Raw genomic sequence first — 17,032 nt, forward strand, 5'->3', positions numbered from 1 at the left:
GTACAGAGGGAGGGGTTTTTGTGTGGGGTACAGAGGGAGGGGTTTGGGTGTGGGGTATAGAGGATGGGGCATGTGTGTGAGGTACAGAGGGAGGGGTTTGGGTGTGGGGTATAGAGGATGGGGCATGTGTGTGAGGTACAGAGGGAGGGGTTTGGGTGTGGGGTATAGAGGGTGGGATTTATGTGTGGGGTATAGAGGGTGGGTTTTGGTTTGGGGTACAGAGAGTGGGGTCAGGATGTGGGGTATATAGGATGGGGTTTGGGTGTGGGGTACAGAGGATGGAGTTTGGGTGTGGGGTATAGAGGGAGGGGTTTGGGTGTGTGGTATAGAGGGTGGGATTTATGTGTGGGGTATAGAGGGTGGGTTTTGGTTTGGGGAACAGAGAGCGGAGTCAGGATGTGGGGTATAGAGGGAGGGGTTTGGGTGTGGGAAACAGAGAGAGGGGTTTGGGTGTGGGGTACAGAGAGAGGGGTTTGGGTGTGGGGTATAGCGGGAGGGGTTTGGGTGTGGGGTACAGAGAGAGGGGTTTGGGTGTGGGGGAAAGAGGGAGGGATTAGGGTGTGGGGTACAGAGGGAGGGGTTTGGGTGTGGGGTACAGAGGGTGGGCTTTGGATGTGGGGCATAGAGGGAGGGATTTGGGTGTGGGGTATAGAGGGTGGGTTTTAGTTTGGGGTACAGAGAGTGGGGTCAGGATGTGGGGTATAGAGGGAGGGGCTTGTGTGTGGGAAACAGAGAGAGGGGTTTGGGTGTGGGGAACAGAGAGAGGGGTTTGGGTGTGGGGTATAGAGGGAGGGGTTTGGGTGTGGGGTACAGAGAGAGGGGTTTGGGTGTGGGGGAAAGAGGGAGGGATTTGGGTGTGGGGTACAGAGGGAGGGGTTTGGGTGTGGGGTATAGAGGATGGGCTTTGGATGTGGGGTATAGAGGGAGGGGTTTGGGTTGTGGGTACAGTGGGTGGGGTTTGGGTGTGGGGTACAGAGGGTGGGATTTGGGTGTGGGGTACAGAGTGTGGGGTTCTTGTGTGGGGTATAGAGGGAGGGGTTTGGTGTGGGGTATAGTGGGTGGGGTTTGGGTGGGGGGTACAGAGAGTGCGGTTTGGGTTTGGGGTACAGAGGGTGGGGTTTGGGTGTGGGTTACAGATGGAGGGGTTTGGGTGTGGAGTACAGAGGGTGGGGTTGGTGTGTGGGGTGTAGAGGGTGGGGTTGGTGTGTGAGGTGTAGAGGGTGGGGTTGGTGTGTGGGGTATAGAGGGTGGGGTTTGGGTTTGGGATACAGAGGGTGGGGTTGGGTGTGGTGTACAGAGGGAGGGGTTTGGGTGTGGTGTACAGAGGGTGGGATTTGGGTGTGGGGTACAGAGGGTGGGGTTTGGGTGTGGGGTACAGAGGGTGGGGTTTGGGTGTGGGGTACAGAGGGAGGGGTTTGGGTGTGGGGTACAGAGGGTGGGGTTTGGGTGTGGTGTACAGAGGGTGGGGTTTGGGTGTGGGGTACAGAGGGAGGGGTTTGGGTGTGGGGTACAGAGGGAGGGGTTTGGGTGTGGTGTACAGAGGGTGGGGTTTGGGTGTGGGGTACAGAGGGAGGGGTTTGGGTGTGGGGTACAGAGGGTGGGGTTTGGGTGTGGGGTACAGAGGGAGGGGTTTGGGTGTGGGGTACAGAGGGTGGGGTTTGGGTGTGGTGTACAGAGGGTGGGGTTTGGGTGTGGGGTACAGAGGGAGGGGTTTGGGTGTGGGGTACAGAGGGAGGGGTTTGGGTGTGGTGTACAGAGGGTGGGGTTTGGGTGTGGGGTACAGAGGGAGGGGTTTGGGTGTGGGGTACAGAGGGTGGGGTTTGGGTGTGGGGTACAGAGGGAGGGGTTTGGGTGTGGGGTACAGAGGGTGGGGTTTGGGTGTGGTGTACAGAGGGTGGGGTTTGGGTGTGGGGTACAGAGGGAGGGGTTTGGGTGTGGGGTACAGAGGGAGGGGTTTGGGTGTGGTGTACAGAGGGTGGGGTTTGGGTGTGGGGTACAGAGGGAGGGATTTGGGTGTGGGGTACAGAGGGTGGGGTTTGGGTGTGGGGTAAAGAGGGAGGGGTTTGGGTGTGGGGTACAGAGGGAGTTGTTTGGGTGTGGGGTACAGAGGGAGGGGTTTGGGTGTGGGGTACAGAGGGAGTTGTTTGGGTGTGGGGTACAGAGGGTGTGGTTTGGGTGTGGGGTACAGAGGGAGGGGTTTGGGTGTGGGGTATAGAGGGAGGGGTTTGGTTGTGGGGTACAGAGGGTGGGGTTTGGGTGTGGGGTACAGAGGGTGGGGTTTGGGTGTGGAGTACAGTGGGTGGGGTTGGTGTGTGGGGTGTAGAGGGTGAGGTTGGTGTGTGGGGTGTAGAGGGTGAGGTTGGTGTGTGGGGTGTAGAGGGAGGGGTTTTATGTGTGGGGTACAGAGGGTGGGGTTTTTGTGTGGGGTACAGAGGGAGGGGTTTGGGTGTGGGGTACAGAGGGTGGGGTTTGGGTGTGGGGTACAGAGGGTGGGGTTTGGGTGTGGGGTACAGAGGGAGGGGCTTGGGTGTGGGGTACAGAGGGGGGGGTTTGTGTGTGAGGTGTAGAGGGAGGGGTTGAAGTGTGGTGTACAAAGGGAGGGTTTGGGTGTGGGGTACAGAGGGAGGGTTTTTTGTGTGGGATACAGAGGGTGGGGTTGGTGTGTGGGGTGTAGAGGGTGGGGTTGGTGTGTGGGGTGTAGAGGGTGGGGTTGGTGTGTGAGGTGTAGAGGGTATGCTTTGTGTGTGGGGTATAGAGGATTAGGTTTGGGTTTGGGATACAGAGGGTGGGGTTGGGTGTGGGGCACAGAGTGTGAGTTTTGGGTATGGAGTACAGAGGGAGGGGTTTGGGTGTGGGGTATAGAGGATGGGGCATGTGTGTGAGGTACAGAGGGAGGGGTTTGGGTGTGGGGTATAGAGGGTGGGATTTATGTGTGGGGTATAGAGGGTGGGTTTTGGTTTGGGGTACAGAGAGTGGGGTCAGGATGTGGGGTATATAGGATGGGGTTTGGGTGTGGGGTACAGAGGATGGAGTTTGGGTGTGGGGTATAGAGGGAGGGGTTTGGGTGTGTGGTATAGAGGGTGGGATTTATGTGTGGGGTATAGAGGGTGGGTTTTGGTTTGGGGAACAGAGAGCGGAGTCAGGATGTGGGGTATAGAGGGAGGGGTTTGGGTGTGGGAAACAGAGAGAGGGGTTTGGGTGTGGGGTACAGAGAGAGGGGTTTGGGTGTGGGGTATAGCGGGAGGGGTTTGGGTGTGGGGTACAGAGAGAGGGGTTTGGGTGTGGGGGAAAGAGGGAGGGATTAGGGTGTGGGGTACAGAGGGAGGGGTTTGGGTGTGGGGTACAGAGGGTGGGCTTTGGATGTGGGGCATAGAGGGAGGGATTTGGGTGTGGGGTATAGAGGGTGGGTTTTAGTTTGGGGTACAGAGAGTGGGGTCAGGATGTGGGGTATAGAGGGAGGGGCTTGTGTGTGGGAAACAGAGAGAGGGGTTTGGGTGTGGGGTACAGAGAGAGGGGTTTGGGTGTGGGGTATAGAGGGAGGGGTTTGGGTGTGGGGTACAGAGAGAGGGGTTTGGGTGTGGGGGAAAGAGGGAGGGATTTGGGTGTGGGGTACAGAGGGAGGGGTTTGGGTGTGGGGTATAGAGGATGGGCTTTGGATGTGGGGTATAGAGGGAGGGGTTTGGGTTGTGGGTACAGTGGGTGTGGTTTGCGTGTGGGGTACAGAGGGTGGTGTTTGGGTGTGGGGTATAGAGGGAGGGGTTTGGTGTGGGGTATAGAGGGAGGGGTTTGGGTGTGTTGTACAGAGGGAGGGTTTTTCGTGTGGGATTATGAGGGAGGGGTTTGGGTGTGATGTATAGATGGAGGGAGGGGTTTTTTGTGTGGCGTACAGAGGGAAGGCTTTTGGTGTGGAGTACAGAGGGTGGGGTTGGTGTGTGGGGTGTAGAGGGTGGGGTTGGTGTGTGAGGTGTAGAGGGTGGGGTTGGTGTGTGGGGTATAGAGGGTGGGGTTTGGGTTTGGGATACAGAGGGTGGGGTTGGGTGTGGGGTACAGAGGGTGGGGTTTGGGTGTGGGGTACAGAGGGTGGGGTTTGGGTGTGGGGTACAGAGGGAGGGGTTTGGTGTGGGGTACAGAGGGAGGGGTTTGGGTGTGTTTGTGTGTGGGGTACAGAGGGTGGGGTTTGGGTGTGGGGTACAGAGGGAGGGGTTTGGTGTGGGGTACAGAGGGAGGGGTTTGGGTGTGTTTGTGTGTGGGGTACAGAGGGTGGGGTGTTTGTGTGTGGGGTCCAGAGGGAGAGGTTTGGGTGTGGGGTATAGAGGGAGGGGCTTGGGTGTGGGGTGTAGAGGGAGGGTTTGGGTGTGGGGTTCAGAGGGAGGGACTTGGGTGTGGGGTGTAGTGGGTCGGGTTTGGGTGTGGGGTACACACGATGGGGTACAGAGGGTGGGGTTCTTGTGTGGGGTATAGAGGGAGGGGTTTGGGTGTGGGGTACAGAGAGTGCGGTTTGGGTTTGGGGTACAGAGGGTGGGGTTTGGGTGTGGGGTTCAGAGGGTGGGGTTTGGGTGTGGGGTACAGAGGGAGGGTTTGGGTGTGGGGTACAGAGGGAGGGGTTTGGGTGTGGGGTACAGAGGGAGGGGTTTGAATGCGGAGTATAGAAGTTGGGCTTTGGGTGTGGGGTACAGAGAATGGAGTTTGGGTGTGGAGTATAGAGGGAGGGGTTTGGGTGTGGGGTACAGAGGGAGGGTTTGGGTGTGGGGTACAGAGGGAGGGGTTTGGGTGTGGTGTACAGAGGGTGGGGTGTTTGTGTGTGGGGTACAGAGGGAGGGGTTTGAATGCGGAGTATAGAAGTTGGGCTTTGGGTGTGGGGTACAGAGAATGGAGTTTGGGTGTGGGGTATAGAGGGAGGGGTTTGGGTGTGGGGTACAGAGGGAGGGTTTGGGTGTGGGGTACAGAGGGAGGGGTTTGGGTGTGGTGTACAGAGGGTGGGGTGTTTGTGTGTGGGGTACAGAGGGAGGGGTTTGAATGCGGAGTATAGAAGTTGGGCTTTGGGTGTGGGGTACAGAGAATGGAGTTTGGGTGTGGGGTATAGAGGGAGGGGTTTGGGTGTGGGGTATAGAGGGAGGGGTTTGGGTGTGGGGTATAGAGGGTGGGGTTTGGGTGTGGGGTACAGAGGGAGGGTTTGGGTGTGGGGTATAGAGGGAGGGGTTTGGGTGTGGGGTATTGAGGGAGGGGTTTGGGTGTGGGGTACAGAGGGAGGGGTTTGGGTGTGGGGTATAGAGGGAGGGGTTTGGGTGTGGGGTACAGAGGGAGGGGTTTGGGTGTGGTGTACAGAGGGTGGGATTTGGGTGTGGGGTACAGAGGGGGGGGTTTGTGTGTGAGGTGTAGAGGGAGGGGTTGAAGTGTGGGGTACAAAGGGAGGGTTTCGGTGTGGGGTTCAGAGGGTGGGGTTCTTGTGTGGGGTATAGAGGGAGGGGTTTGGTGTGGGGTATAGTGGGTGGGGTTTGGGTGGGGGGTACAGAGAGTGCGGTTTGGGTTTGGGGTACAGAGGGTGGGGTTTGGGTGTGGGTTACAGATGGAGGGGTTTGGGTGTGGTGTACAGAGGGTGGGGTTTGGGTGTGGGGTATAGAGGAAGGCTTTGGGTGTGGAGTACAGAGGGTGGGGTTTGGGTGTGGGGTACAGAGGGTGGGGTTTGGGTGTGGGGTATAGAGGAAGGCTTTGGGTGTGGAGTACAGAGGGTGGGGTTGGTGTGTGGGGTGTAGAGGGTGAGGTTGGTGTGTGGGGTGTAGAGGGAGGGGTTTTATGTGTGGGGTACAGAGGTAGGGGTTTCGGTGTGGGGTACAGAGGGTGGGGTTTTTGTATGGGGTACAGAGGGGGGGGTTTAGGTGTGGGGTATAGAGGGTGGGGTTTGTGTGGGGTATAGAGAGTTGGATTTTTGTGTGGGGTACAGACGGTAGGGTTTGGGTGTGGGGTACAGAGGGTGGGATTTGGGTGTAAGGCACAGAGAGTGGGGTTTGGGTGTGGGGTACAGAGGGGGGGGTTTGTGTGTGGGGTGTAGAGGGAGGGTTTGGGTGTGGGGTTCAGAGGGAGGTTCTTGTGTGTGGGGTGTAGAGGGAGGGGTTTGGATGTAGGGTACAGAGGGAGGGACTTGGGTTTGGGGTGTAGTGGGTGGGGTTTGGTGTGGGGTACATACGGTGGGGTTTGTGTATGGGGTACAGAGGGTGGGGTTTTTGTGTGGGGTATTGAGGGAGGGGTTTGGGTGTGGGGTACAGAGGGTGGGGTTTGGGTTTGGGGTACAGATGGAGGGGTTTGGGTGTGGGGTACAGAGGGAGGGGTTTGGATGCGGAGTATAGAAGTTGGGCTTTGGGTGTGGTGTACAGAGAATGGAGTTTGGGTGTGGGGTATAGAGGGAGGGGTATGGGTGTGGGGTATAGAGGGTGGGGTTTGGGTGTGGGGTACAGAGGGAGGGATTTGTGTGTGGGGTACAGAGGAAGGCTTTGGGTGTGGAGTATTGAGGGTGGGGTTGGTGTGTGGGGTGTAGAGGGTGAGGTTGGTGTGTGGGGTGTAGAGGGAGGGGTTTAGGTGTTAGGTACAGAGGTAGGGGTTTGGGTGTGGGGTACAGAGGGAGGGACTTGGGTTTGGGGTGTAGTGGGTGGGGTTTGGTGTGGGGTACATACGGTGGGGTTTGTGTATGGGGTACAGAGGGTGGGGTTTTTGTGTGGGGTATTGAGGGAGGGGTTTGGGTGTAGGGTGTAGAGGGAGGGGTTTAGGTGTTAGGTACAGAGGTAGGGGTTTGGGTGTGGGGTACAGAGGGAGGGGTTTGGGTGTGGGGTACAGAGGGAGGGGTTTGGTGTGGGGTACAGAGGGAGGGGTTTGGTGTGGGGTACAGAGGGAGGGGTTTGGTGTGGGGTACAGAGGCTGGGGTTTGGTTGTGGTGTATAGATGGAGGGAGGGGATTTTTGTGTGGGGTACAGAGGGAAGGCTTTTGGTGTGGAGTACAGAGGGTGGGCTTGGTGTGTGGGGTGGGGAGGGTGGGGTTGGTGTGTGGGGTATAGAGGATTAGGTTTGGGTTTGGGATACAGAGGGTGGGGTTGGGTGTGGGGCACAGAGTGTGAGTTTTGGGTATGGAGTACAGAGGGAGGGGTTTGGGTGTGGGGTATAGAGGGTGGGGTTTGGGTTTGGGATACAGAGGGTGGGGTTGGGTGTGGGGCACAGAGTGTGAGTTTTGGGTGTGTGGTACAGAGCGAGGGGTTTGGGTGTGGGGTATAGAGGGAGGGGTTTGGGTGGGTGGTACAGAGGGAGGGGTTTGGGTGTGGGGTACACAGAGAGGGGTTTGGGTGTGGGTTTATAGAGGCTGGGCTTTGGATGTGGGGTATAGAGGGAGGGGTTTGGGTTGTGGGTACAGTAGGTGGGATTTGGGTGTGGGGTACAGAGAGTGGGGTTTGGGTGTGGGGGGTATAGAGAGTGGTCGTTGGGTGTGGGGTGTTGAGGGTGGAGTTTGGGCATGAGGTACAGAGGGAGGGGTTGGGTGTGGTGTATAGAGGGTATGGTTTGTGTGGGGGAGTATAGAGGGTGGGGTTTGGGTTTGGGATACAGAGGGTGGGGTTTGGGTGTGGGGTACAGAGGGTGGGGTTTGGGTGTGGGGTACAGAGGGTGGGGTTTGGGTGTGTGGTATAAAGGGAGGGTTTTGGGTGTGGGGTATAGAGGGTGGGGTTTGGGTGTGGGGTACAGAGGGAGGGGTTTGGGTGTGGGGTACAGAGAGAGGGGTTTGGGTGTGGGGTACAGAGGGAGGGGTTTGGGTGTGGGGTACAGAGGGAGGGGTTTGGGTGTGGGGTACAGAGGGTGGGGTTTGGGTGTGGGGTACAGAGGGAGGGGTTTGGGTGTGTGGTATAAAGGGAGGGTTTTGGGTGTGGGGTATAGAGGGAGGGGTTTGGGTTTGGGGTACAGAGGGTGGGGTTTGGGTGTGGGGTACAGAGGGTGGGGTTTGGGTGTGGGGTACAGAGGGTGGGGTTTGGGTGTGGGGTACAGAGGGAGGGGTTTGGGTGTGGGGTACAGAGGGAGGGGTTTGGGTGTGGGGTACAGAGGGTGGGGTTTGGGTGTGGGGTACAGAGGGTGGGGTTTGGGTGTGGAGTACAGAGGGTGGGGTTTGGGTGTGGGGTACAGAGGGTGGGGTTTGGGTGTGGGGTACAGAGGGTGGGGTTTGGGTGTGGAGTACAGAGGGTGGGGTTTGGGTGTGGGGTACAGAGGGTGGGGTTTGGGTGTGGGGTACAGAGGGTGGGGTTTGGGTGTGGAGTACAGAGGGTGGGGTTTGGGTGTGGGGTACAGAGGGTGGGGTTTGGGTGTGGGGTACAGAAGGTGGGGTTTGGGTGTGGGGTACAGAGGGTGGGGTTTGGGTGTGGGGTACAGAGGGTGGGGTTTGGGTGTGGAGTACAGAGGGTGGGGTTTGGGTGTGCGGTACAGAGGGTGGGGTTTGGGTGTGGAGTACAGAGGGAGGGGTTTGGGTGTGGGGTACAGAGGGTGGGGTTTGTGTGTGGGGTACAGAGGGAGGGGTTTGTGTGTGGGGTACAGAGGGAGGGGTTTGGGTGTGGGGTACAGAGGGAGGGGTTTGGGTGTGGGGTACAGAGGGTGGGGCAGAGAGATGGCAGTTGGGGAGACGCAAACAGATCCAGCTCTCCCATGTTTTAAGAAATCGTTTCTGACCTCCTTGGATGGTGCTGACACGACGTGTATAAATCTGACAGCTGCTCTCTGTGTAATGTCCGCTATGCACCCATGAGCTGGACCGATCTTGGTAAATCACAGAGAGAGTGATTTGATATTGGGAGTAGGGAGAGAGTCTATTGCAGGTCCACTCCTGGGCTACAACGCTGCTGTACGGCGTATCCTTAGATCTGCTCTCCCGTTTCCATTTCCTCTTACACTGAGTTCCATTGCTCTGCACAAACGAACACACCAGCCGGACCTGCAGCTGTTCCGGAGATAATTCGGATCCTGTGGAAGTCCTGTCATTATTCCTGTCGTAATTCCTGTCAATATTCCCGTAGTGAATCCCGACTGTCTTAGTGACAATCCCATTGTAAGTTGCCTGCAGTGTGATGCTTTCCGCTGATGAGCTTATGCTCAGGATATTAACCTTCACACTCGCTGGAATAGAAAACACATTCCAAAACTCAGCACAAGAATTTTACACCAGACAGGATGGCATCGAATTCCCAACCACACAGCCCAGGGTGATCTCAGACTCCAGTGGACAGAGCCAGGTGTGATTCAGGGTCAGTACAAACTAAAACCCTCTCTCCAGTGTTAAGGAGTTCATGTTAAATAACAAGGTCAAAGTTCATTCTCTCCCAATGGGTGATACTTGATCCACCCTCAACCTCAGCTCCATTACAGTTCCCCCCGAGGGTGACGTAGGGAGGGGGACTGCACCAGTATCTGTGTAATATCACTGCAGCTGAGAGCAATGAGGGAGGATTGAATAGAAACCGATAAACTTCTATCAGGGCCAGACAGGGGTCAACACAGGAAGAGTGTTCCAGATGACCTGGGAGCCCAGGGTCAGGGGTCTATGGTACAGGGTAGGCCATTTTTGACAGAAATGAGGAGGAATTTCTTCACCCAAATAATTTTCTGCACCAGAGACGGCTGGAGACAAAACATCAAATGTTTTCAAAAAGGAGTTAGATATATTTCTCAGGAGTAAAGGGATCCGAGAGTATGGGGCAGAAAGCTGGAACAAGGGACTGTATTGGATGCTCAATGAAGATCACATTGAAGGGGCAGCAGGCTTAAAGGGCTGAATGTCCTCCTCCTGCTCCTATTGTGAGAAATGTTGTGCCCCATACCTCAGGAAGGATGTAGACCATAAGGTATAGGAGGAGAAATTAGGCCATTCAGCCCATCGAGTCTGCCCTGCCATTCAATCATGAGTTCTATAGATTCCCCACTCCCTGGCTGAAGACGTTTGAATTTGAATTAGAATCCCGACAGTGTGGAAGCAGGTCCCTCGCCCCAACAAGTCCAGACCGACCCTTCGAAGAGAAACCCACCCACACCCATTCCCCTACCCTATTACTAAACATTTCCCCCTGACTAATGCACCTAACCTACACATCCCTGAATATTCTGGGCAATTTAGCACGGCCAATTCTTCTAACTTGGGAGGAAACTGGAGCACCTGGAGGAAACCCACACACAGACACCAGGAGAACATGCAAACTCCACACAGACAGTCCCCCCTGGTGGTATGGGGCAGCTGTGCTAACCACTGAGTCACCGTGCCACCCCATGGATAAGTTTCAATTAGATTCCTCCCCCGTCATCTTTCTAACCTCCATCGAGTACACATGGACAATCGAGATGAAGGAACTGAGGGCATTCTGGTGAGGTTTGCAAGATGATACAAAGACAGGTAGAGGGACAGATAGCATTGAGGAGATGGGGAGGCTGCAAGAGGATTTGGACAGTTTCAGAGAGTGGGCAAAGAAGTGGGATTCTCTCAAGGTAAACTTGCAGGTTCAGTCAGTAGTTAGGAAGGCAAATGCAATGATGGCATTTATTTTCAGAGGACTTTAATATAAAAGCAGGGATGTACTTCTGAGGCTTGATAAGGCTCTGGTCAGACCACATTCGGAGTATTGTGCACAGTTTTGGGCCCCATATCTCAGGAAGGATGTACTGGCCCTGGAATGTGTTCAGAGGAGGTTCGTAAGAATGGTCCTAGGAATGAAAAGCTTAACATATGAGGAACGTTTGAGGAAGCTGGATCTATACGATGGAGTTTAGAAAGATGAGGGGGGATCTAATTAAAACATGAAGATTACTGAATGGCCTAGACAGAGTGGATGTTGGGAAGATGATTCCATTGGTAGGAGAGATAAGGACCCGAGGGCATAGCCTTAAAGTAATGGGAAGAACGTTTAGAATGGAGAGAAGGAGAAACTTCTTCAGCCAGAGAGTCGTGAATCTATGGAATTCATTGCCACGGAAGGCTGTGGAGGCCAGGTCATTTAGTATATTTAAGACTTGATAAGTTCTTGATTGTCAAGGGGATCAAGGGTGACAGGGAGAAAGCGGGAGAATGGGGTTGAGAAACTTAGTGGTTAGCACAGCTGCCCCATACCACCGGGGGGACTGTCTGTGTGGAGTTTGCATGTTCTCCTGGTGTCTGTGTGTGGGTTTCCTCCAGGTGCTCCAGTTTCCTCCCAGGTTAGAAGAATTGGCTGTGCTAAATTGCCCAGAATATTCAGGGATGTGTAGGTTAGGTGCATTAGTCAGGGGGAAATGTTTAGTAATAGGGTAGGGGAATGGGTGTGGGTGGGTTTCTCTTCGAAGGGTCGGTCTGGACTTGTTGGGGCGAGGGACCTGCTTCCACACTGTCGGGATTCTAATTCAAATTCAAACGTCTTCAGCCAGGGAGTGGGGAATCTATAGAACTCATTGCCATAGAAGGCTGTGGAGGAGAAAGTGAGGACTGCAGATGCTGGAGATCAGAGCTGAAAATGTGTTGCTGGAGAAGCGCAGCAGGTCAGGCAGCATCCAGGGAACAAGAGAATCAATGTTTCGGGCATAAGCCCTTCTTCAGGAAGGCTGTGGAGGCCAGGTCATTGAGAAACTAATCAGCAATGATTGAATGGAGGAGCAAACTCAATGGGCCGAATGGCCTATTTCCTCCTCCTGTGTCTTCTGGTTTTATTGTCTGTGATTCTGTTAGGGCATGTGGAGAGGGACTGGAGCCTCCACACAAACCCCAAACCCACATCCTCTTCAACTGCTGTTGCAGCAGGACCAAGACAGAACAGACGCAGTGTGAGTGCAGAGAAACATCAGTTATTCCCCGTGTAATCCCAGACAGCAGCAGCATCCCAGCGCTCACTCTCACAGAACTGGGTACTGATGGCTTACAGAAAACAGATGAAAACAAGTGATAAAAGTGATCAAGTATGTAAATGAGAATGGAAATTCCAGGGATTGGGAATTTTCAGTGAGTGTGTTGGATTAGATTACAGTGTGGAAACAGGCCCTTCAGCCCAACAAGTCCACACCGACCCGCCGAAGTGCAACCCACCCATACCCCTACATTTACCCATTACCTAACACTACGGGCAATTACAAGAGTGTAAATTCTCAGTGTGTCTAAGGAGAGTGTAAATTCTCAGTGTGTGTGTAAGTGGAGTGAAAAATCTTATACCTTATTATTACAGTCAGGTTCTGACTCAAAACTTTAAATTGCAAAATAAAATACATTTAAATCATATACTTGATTGTCACAAATAGCAAGTAACTGGTTGTCAGAATAAGTGTTAATTATTACTGCAGCACCCAATGGGGAAGCTCAGAGATTGAGGAATTGAGGGCTCTATGAGCTGAGTTGAACATTGGGAATTTCTTGTAGCCAGAAGTAAGTGATAATACAAACAGAAAGTGTGGGAGAAACTCAACAGGTCTGGCAGCTTCTGTGGAGAGAAAGCAAAGGTACTGTTTTGACTCTAATCTGACTCCTCTGGAGTCTCAAAGACAGCGAGCTTCTCCAGCATTTCACAGAATCACAGAACAGTCACGGTTCAGAGGGAGGCCATTCAGCCCATCAATCCTGCAGCAGCCCTACTACCGAGTGCCAATGTCCTGTTTCCTCCCCTCACCTTGAACACCGTTCCTATTCAAATAATCCACCAATCCCCTCTCGGATGCCTCCATCTTATTTCCAGGCACTGCTTTCTATGCCCAACTACTCTCTGTGTGAAAATGCTTCTTTTGCAGATCACTTTTAATCAACACCTACTCATATTGTTTATTTCACCATCAGTGACAGTTTCTCCCGATCTGCTCTGTCCAGCCCTGTCATCATGTTGAAAACCTCCATCAAATCTCCCGCTCAGCCTCCTCTCTCCAAGGGGAACAGTCCCAACTCCTTCAATCGATCCTCATCACTGAAGTTTCTCATTCCTGGAACTATTCCTGTAAACCACCCCCACACTCTCTCCGAACCACTCACATCTTCCCTATAACGTGGCCCCCACAACTGTCCCCAATCCTCCAGCTGGGGTCAAACAGGGTCTTGTACAAGTTCCCCATCACCTCTGTCACAAAGCTAGTCTCTGTTTTTTTTTCTGAAAGCTGTCCCTTGGCTCAAGGAGACTCTGTCCTTGGTATTTTCTCAGAGGGATAATAAACCAGGCCAGGCTCCAATCAGTCTGGTTTGGGACAGAGATGAAAAGGATTTGGAGAGGCCTTTTGTTTATGTGTAAACAGATGAGACTTCAGGCCAAAGTGGTCATGTTTTAGAAGTGACCTGTATAATGGAAGGGGAGTGGTCAACTCTCTAGCTGAGCTGAACTGAGCACTTTAGTTGAGTCTTGAACTGGGGAGTTCAACAGGGAGCTGTGTGGGAACACTCTCTCTTCCCTTCAACTTCAACCTGTATGTGTTCCATTTATATTGGGTTTTAAAGGGGGTTTGCTTTTTGGGACTGTTGTGTGTATTCGGAACAGCATCATTAAGTCTAGCTGGATAGACTGACTTCTGTAGGGGTTCTTTATTCTATTCTATTCTTTGTGTTTCATTGTGTAGTTCTGTGAATACATTTTAGTCTGTTTTTAAATCTCCTCGTCAACCTCGCTGTTTTACTCCGGGTAATTGTCACTGTACACTTACTGAAACAAATTACAAAGTTAGGGGTAGGACTGCCTGCTTAAGAATGTTTTGAGTGGTCTGGCCTAGTCCATAACACCTCCTCGCTCTTGTACTCTCTGCCCCTATTAATAAAGCTGAGGACACTGTGCGCTTTGTCCCCTGCTCTCTCCACGTGTCCTGCTGGCTTGATAGAGGATTTCAGAATCACGAGTGGGTCGGGAGAAGCTGACCCCAGTTGTAAAAGGAACAAGATCGATAAGGCATAGATTTAAAGTGATCTTCAAACATTTATGTGAGAAAAACACTTTCTGACTCAGAGAGAAGTTAAGGTCTGGAAATGAGATGGAGGCAGGTTCAACTGGGACATTTACATAGAACATAGAACATAGAACATAGAAGAATACAGCGCAGTACAGGCCCTTCGGCCTTCGATGTTGCGCCAATCCAAGCCCACCTAACCTATACTAACCCACTATCCTCCATATGCCTATCCAATGCCCGCTTAAATGCCCATAATGAGGGAGAGTCCACCACTGCTACTGGCAGGGCATTCCATGAACTCACGACTCGCTGAGTAAAGAACCTACCCCTAACATCTGTCCTATACCTACCCCCCTTAATTTAAAGCTATGCCCCCTTGTAATAGCTGACTCCATACGAGGAAAAAGATTCTCACTGTCGACCCTATCTAACCCCCTAATCATCTTATACACCTCTATCAAGTCACCCCTAAACCTTCTTTTCTCCAATGAAAACAGCCCCAAGTGCCTCAGCCTTTCCTCATACGATCTTCCTACCATACCAGGCAACATCCTGGTAAACCTCCTCTGCACCCGTTCCAGTGCCTCCACATCCTTCCTATAGTATGGCGACCAAAACTGCACACAATACTCCAGATGTGGCCGCACCAGAGTCTTATACAACTGCAACATGACCTCAGGACTCCAGAACTCAATTCCTCTACCAATAAAAGCCAGTACGCCATATGCCTTCTTCACCACACTATTTACCTGGGCCGCACTATTTACCTGGGCCGCACTATTTACATTTAAAAGGGAATTGGATGGTTCCTTTGATAGAAATAACATGTGGGGATATGGGGAAAAGGCAGGAGATTGACCTGACAGGATGGTTTGTGTGGTCTCCACCTGTAACATAACAATCCTGTGATTCTGTGAAATTCTCCCTCATCTCAGTCAAAACAGACAATGACAGGAAGGGACAGAGAATGCAGATCTAATCGTAAATTAGCAAAAATGACAAGAGATTCCAAGAATAATACGTGAGACAGTGTATTTGAATGTATGTCGTATTCAAATCTGAAGTCTTGGGCTAGCAGCATACATTGAGATAAAAAGGGTCAATCTCGTGGCCATTCCTGACCGAGGGTGCAGGATTGACCCAGATTGGGATTGAATATTGAAGGGTTAGAGACATCTGGGAAGGATGGGAAACTACAGAAGGGTGGAGTAACTGTATTAATTGAAGATGATATTAGCAAAATAGAGAGGAATGATCTAAAATATCAATACAAGAATATGGAAGCAGTCTTAGGGAGAGCTGAGGAATCATAAAGGCAAGAGGTCACTTGTGGGAGTTGTGTGTAGTCCCCCTAATAGTAACCACATGGTGGAGCAAGATATCACAAAAGGAATCAGAGCTCATCAAAAAAATACAGTAATTATCACAGGGGATTTTAACTTCCATGGAAAAATCAGATGGGAGAAAGTAATCCCGAGGAGGAATACATTGAACATGTTCAGGACCATTTCTTGAGAGATGATACTGCTCCTTTATCAAAGTTATATTATCCTTGGTTTCTTTCACAGAGGGGTCATAAAGACAGAGGTTCCAATATGTCTGGGTTTATCTACTTGAACAATCTTGTAAGTTTTTAAGTAAGGTGTTACAATGAAAGGGGAGTGGCCAGTTCTCCCGGCACAGCTTTCTCTGGTTTGGTTTGGTTTTCACAGTCTGGCTGTTCAGAGCTGCAGGGGAACCCACAGAAGCAGCTGCAGTGGATGGAGGTTCCATTTTAAACCTCTCCGCCATCTCTCTCTCCTATAAGAGACTGGGTCTCATTTTACCTTTTTGCCGAGCGGGTGTTTAGGGGGACTGTTACATGCATTTGGAACAGCACCATTAAGTTGGGATAGACTGTAGGGTTTTCAGATACATTATGTTATTCTGTATTTGGTTCGCTTTTGTTTGCGTTTCATTTCGTAATCTGTAAATAAATTCTGTTTAGTTTAAAACTATTTGGTCTGACCAGCTGCACCCCTCCTGGAATACCCACGTTACAACCCCTGCTTAAAACGACTAGCAAAGATGGGCGTGGGCAACTTAATTCAGAAGTTTGGAGGGGGTCAGGCCTGGTCCATGGTACCTTACCGAGTATCGCAATGTCACCAATTCTGAAGAAGGGTCATTGGCACACAAAACATGAACTCTGCATCTCTCTCCACAGAGGCATGGGGCTGGGGGACATAGCCAGGCAGGCAGCACCAGGGGGCTGGGGGAACACAGCAAGGCAGGCAGCACCAGGGGGCTGGGGGACACAGCAAGGCAGGCAGGATCAGGAGGGAGAGGAACACAGCAAGGCAGGCAGGATCAGGAGGGAGAGGGAACACAGCAAGGCAGGCAGGATCAGGAGGGAGAGGGAACACAGCAAGGCAGGCAGTATCAGGAGGGAGAGGAACACAGCAAGGCAGGCAGTATCAGGAGGGAGAGGAACACAGCAAGGCAGGCAGCATCAGGAGGGAGAGGGACACAGCAAGGCAGGCAGGATCCGGAGGGAGAGGAACACAGCAAGGCAGGCAGTATCAGGAGGGAGAGGGACACAGCAAGGCAGGCAGCATCAGGAGGGAGAGGGACACAGCAAGGCAGGCAGCATCAGGAGGGAGAGGGACACAGCAAGGCAGGCAGTATCAGGAGGGAGAGGAACACAGCAAGGCAGGCAGCATCAGGGGGGAGAGGGACACAGCAAGGCAGGCAGTATCAGGAGGGAGAGGAACACAGCAAGGCAGGCAGTATCAGGAGGGAGAGGAACACAGCAAGGCAGGCAGCATCAGGAGGGAGAGGAACACAGCAAGGCAGGCAGCATCAGGAGGGAGAGGAACACAGCAAGGCAGGCAGCATCAGGAGGGAGAGGAACACAGCAAGGCAGGCAGCATCAGGAGGGAGAGGGACACAGGCAGGCAGGCAGCATCAGGGGGCTGGGGGAACACAGCAAGGCAGGCAGCACCAGGAGGGAGAGGAACACAGCAAGGCAGGCAGCATCAGGAGGGAGAGGAACACAGCAAGGCAGGCAGCATCAGGAGGGAGAGGAACACAGCAAGGCAGGCAGCATCAGGAGGGAGAGGAACACAGCAAGGCAGGCAGTATCAGGAGGGAGAGGGACACAGCAAGG

The 17,032-nt window shown here is 53.0% G+C and overlaps 1 protein-coding gene across 1 annotated transcript in view; it reads right to left on the reverse strand.

Annotated features, from left to right (window-relative positions):
• The window catches only part of LOC148152044 (uncharacterized), a 112,353-nt gene extending 96,678 nt beyond the window's left edge, over positions 1–15,675 (reverse strand). The window contains exons 1-2 of the mRNA XM_087994177.1: positions 15,534–15,675; positions 8,692–9,135 (exon numbers count right to left, since the gene is read on the reverse strand). Of these exons, the coding sequence (XP_087850303.1) occupies positions 8,692–9,135; positions 15,534–15,675 (586 nt within the window). The remainder of the gene's footprint in view (positions 1–8,691; positions 9,136–15,533) is intronic.
• Positions 15,676–17,032: the final 1,357 nt, after the last annotated feature.

The sequence above is a fragment of the Chiloscyllium plagiosum genome, unplaced genomic scaffold, assembly GCF_037043375.1.
Source record: "Chiloscyllium plagiosum isolate Xiang-an unplaced genomic scaffold, Cpla_swu_hap1 HiC_scaffold_2, whole genome shotgun sequence".
Lineage (NCBI taxonomy): Eukaryota > Metazoa > Chordata > Chondrichthyes > Orectolobiformes > Hemiscylliidae > Chiloscyllium > Chiloscyllium plagiosum.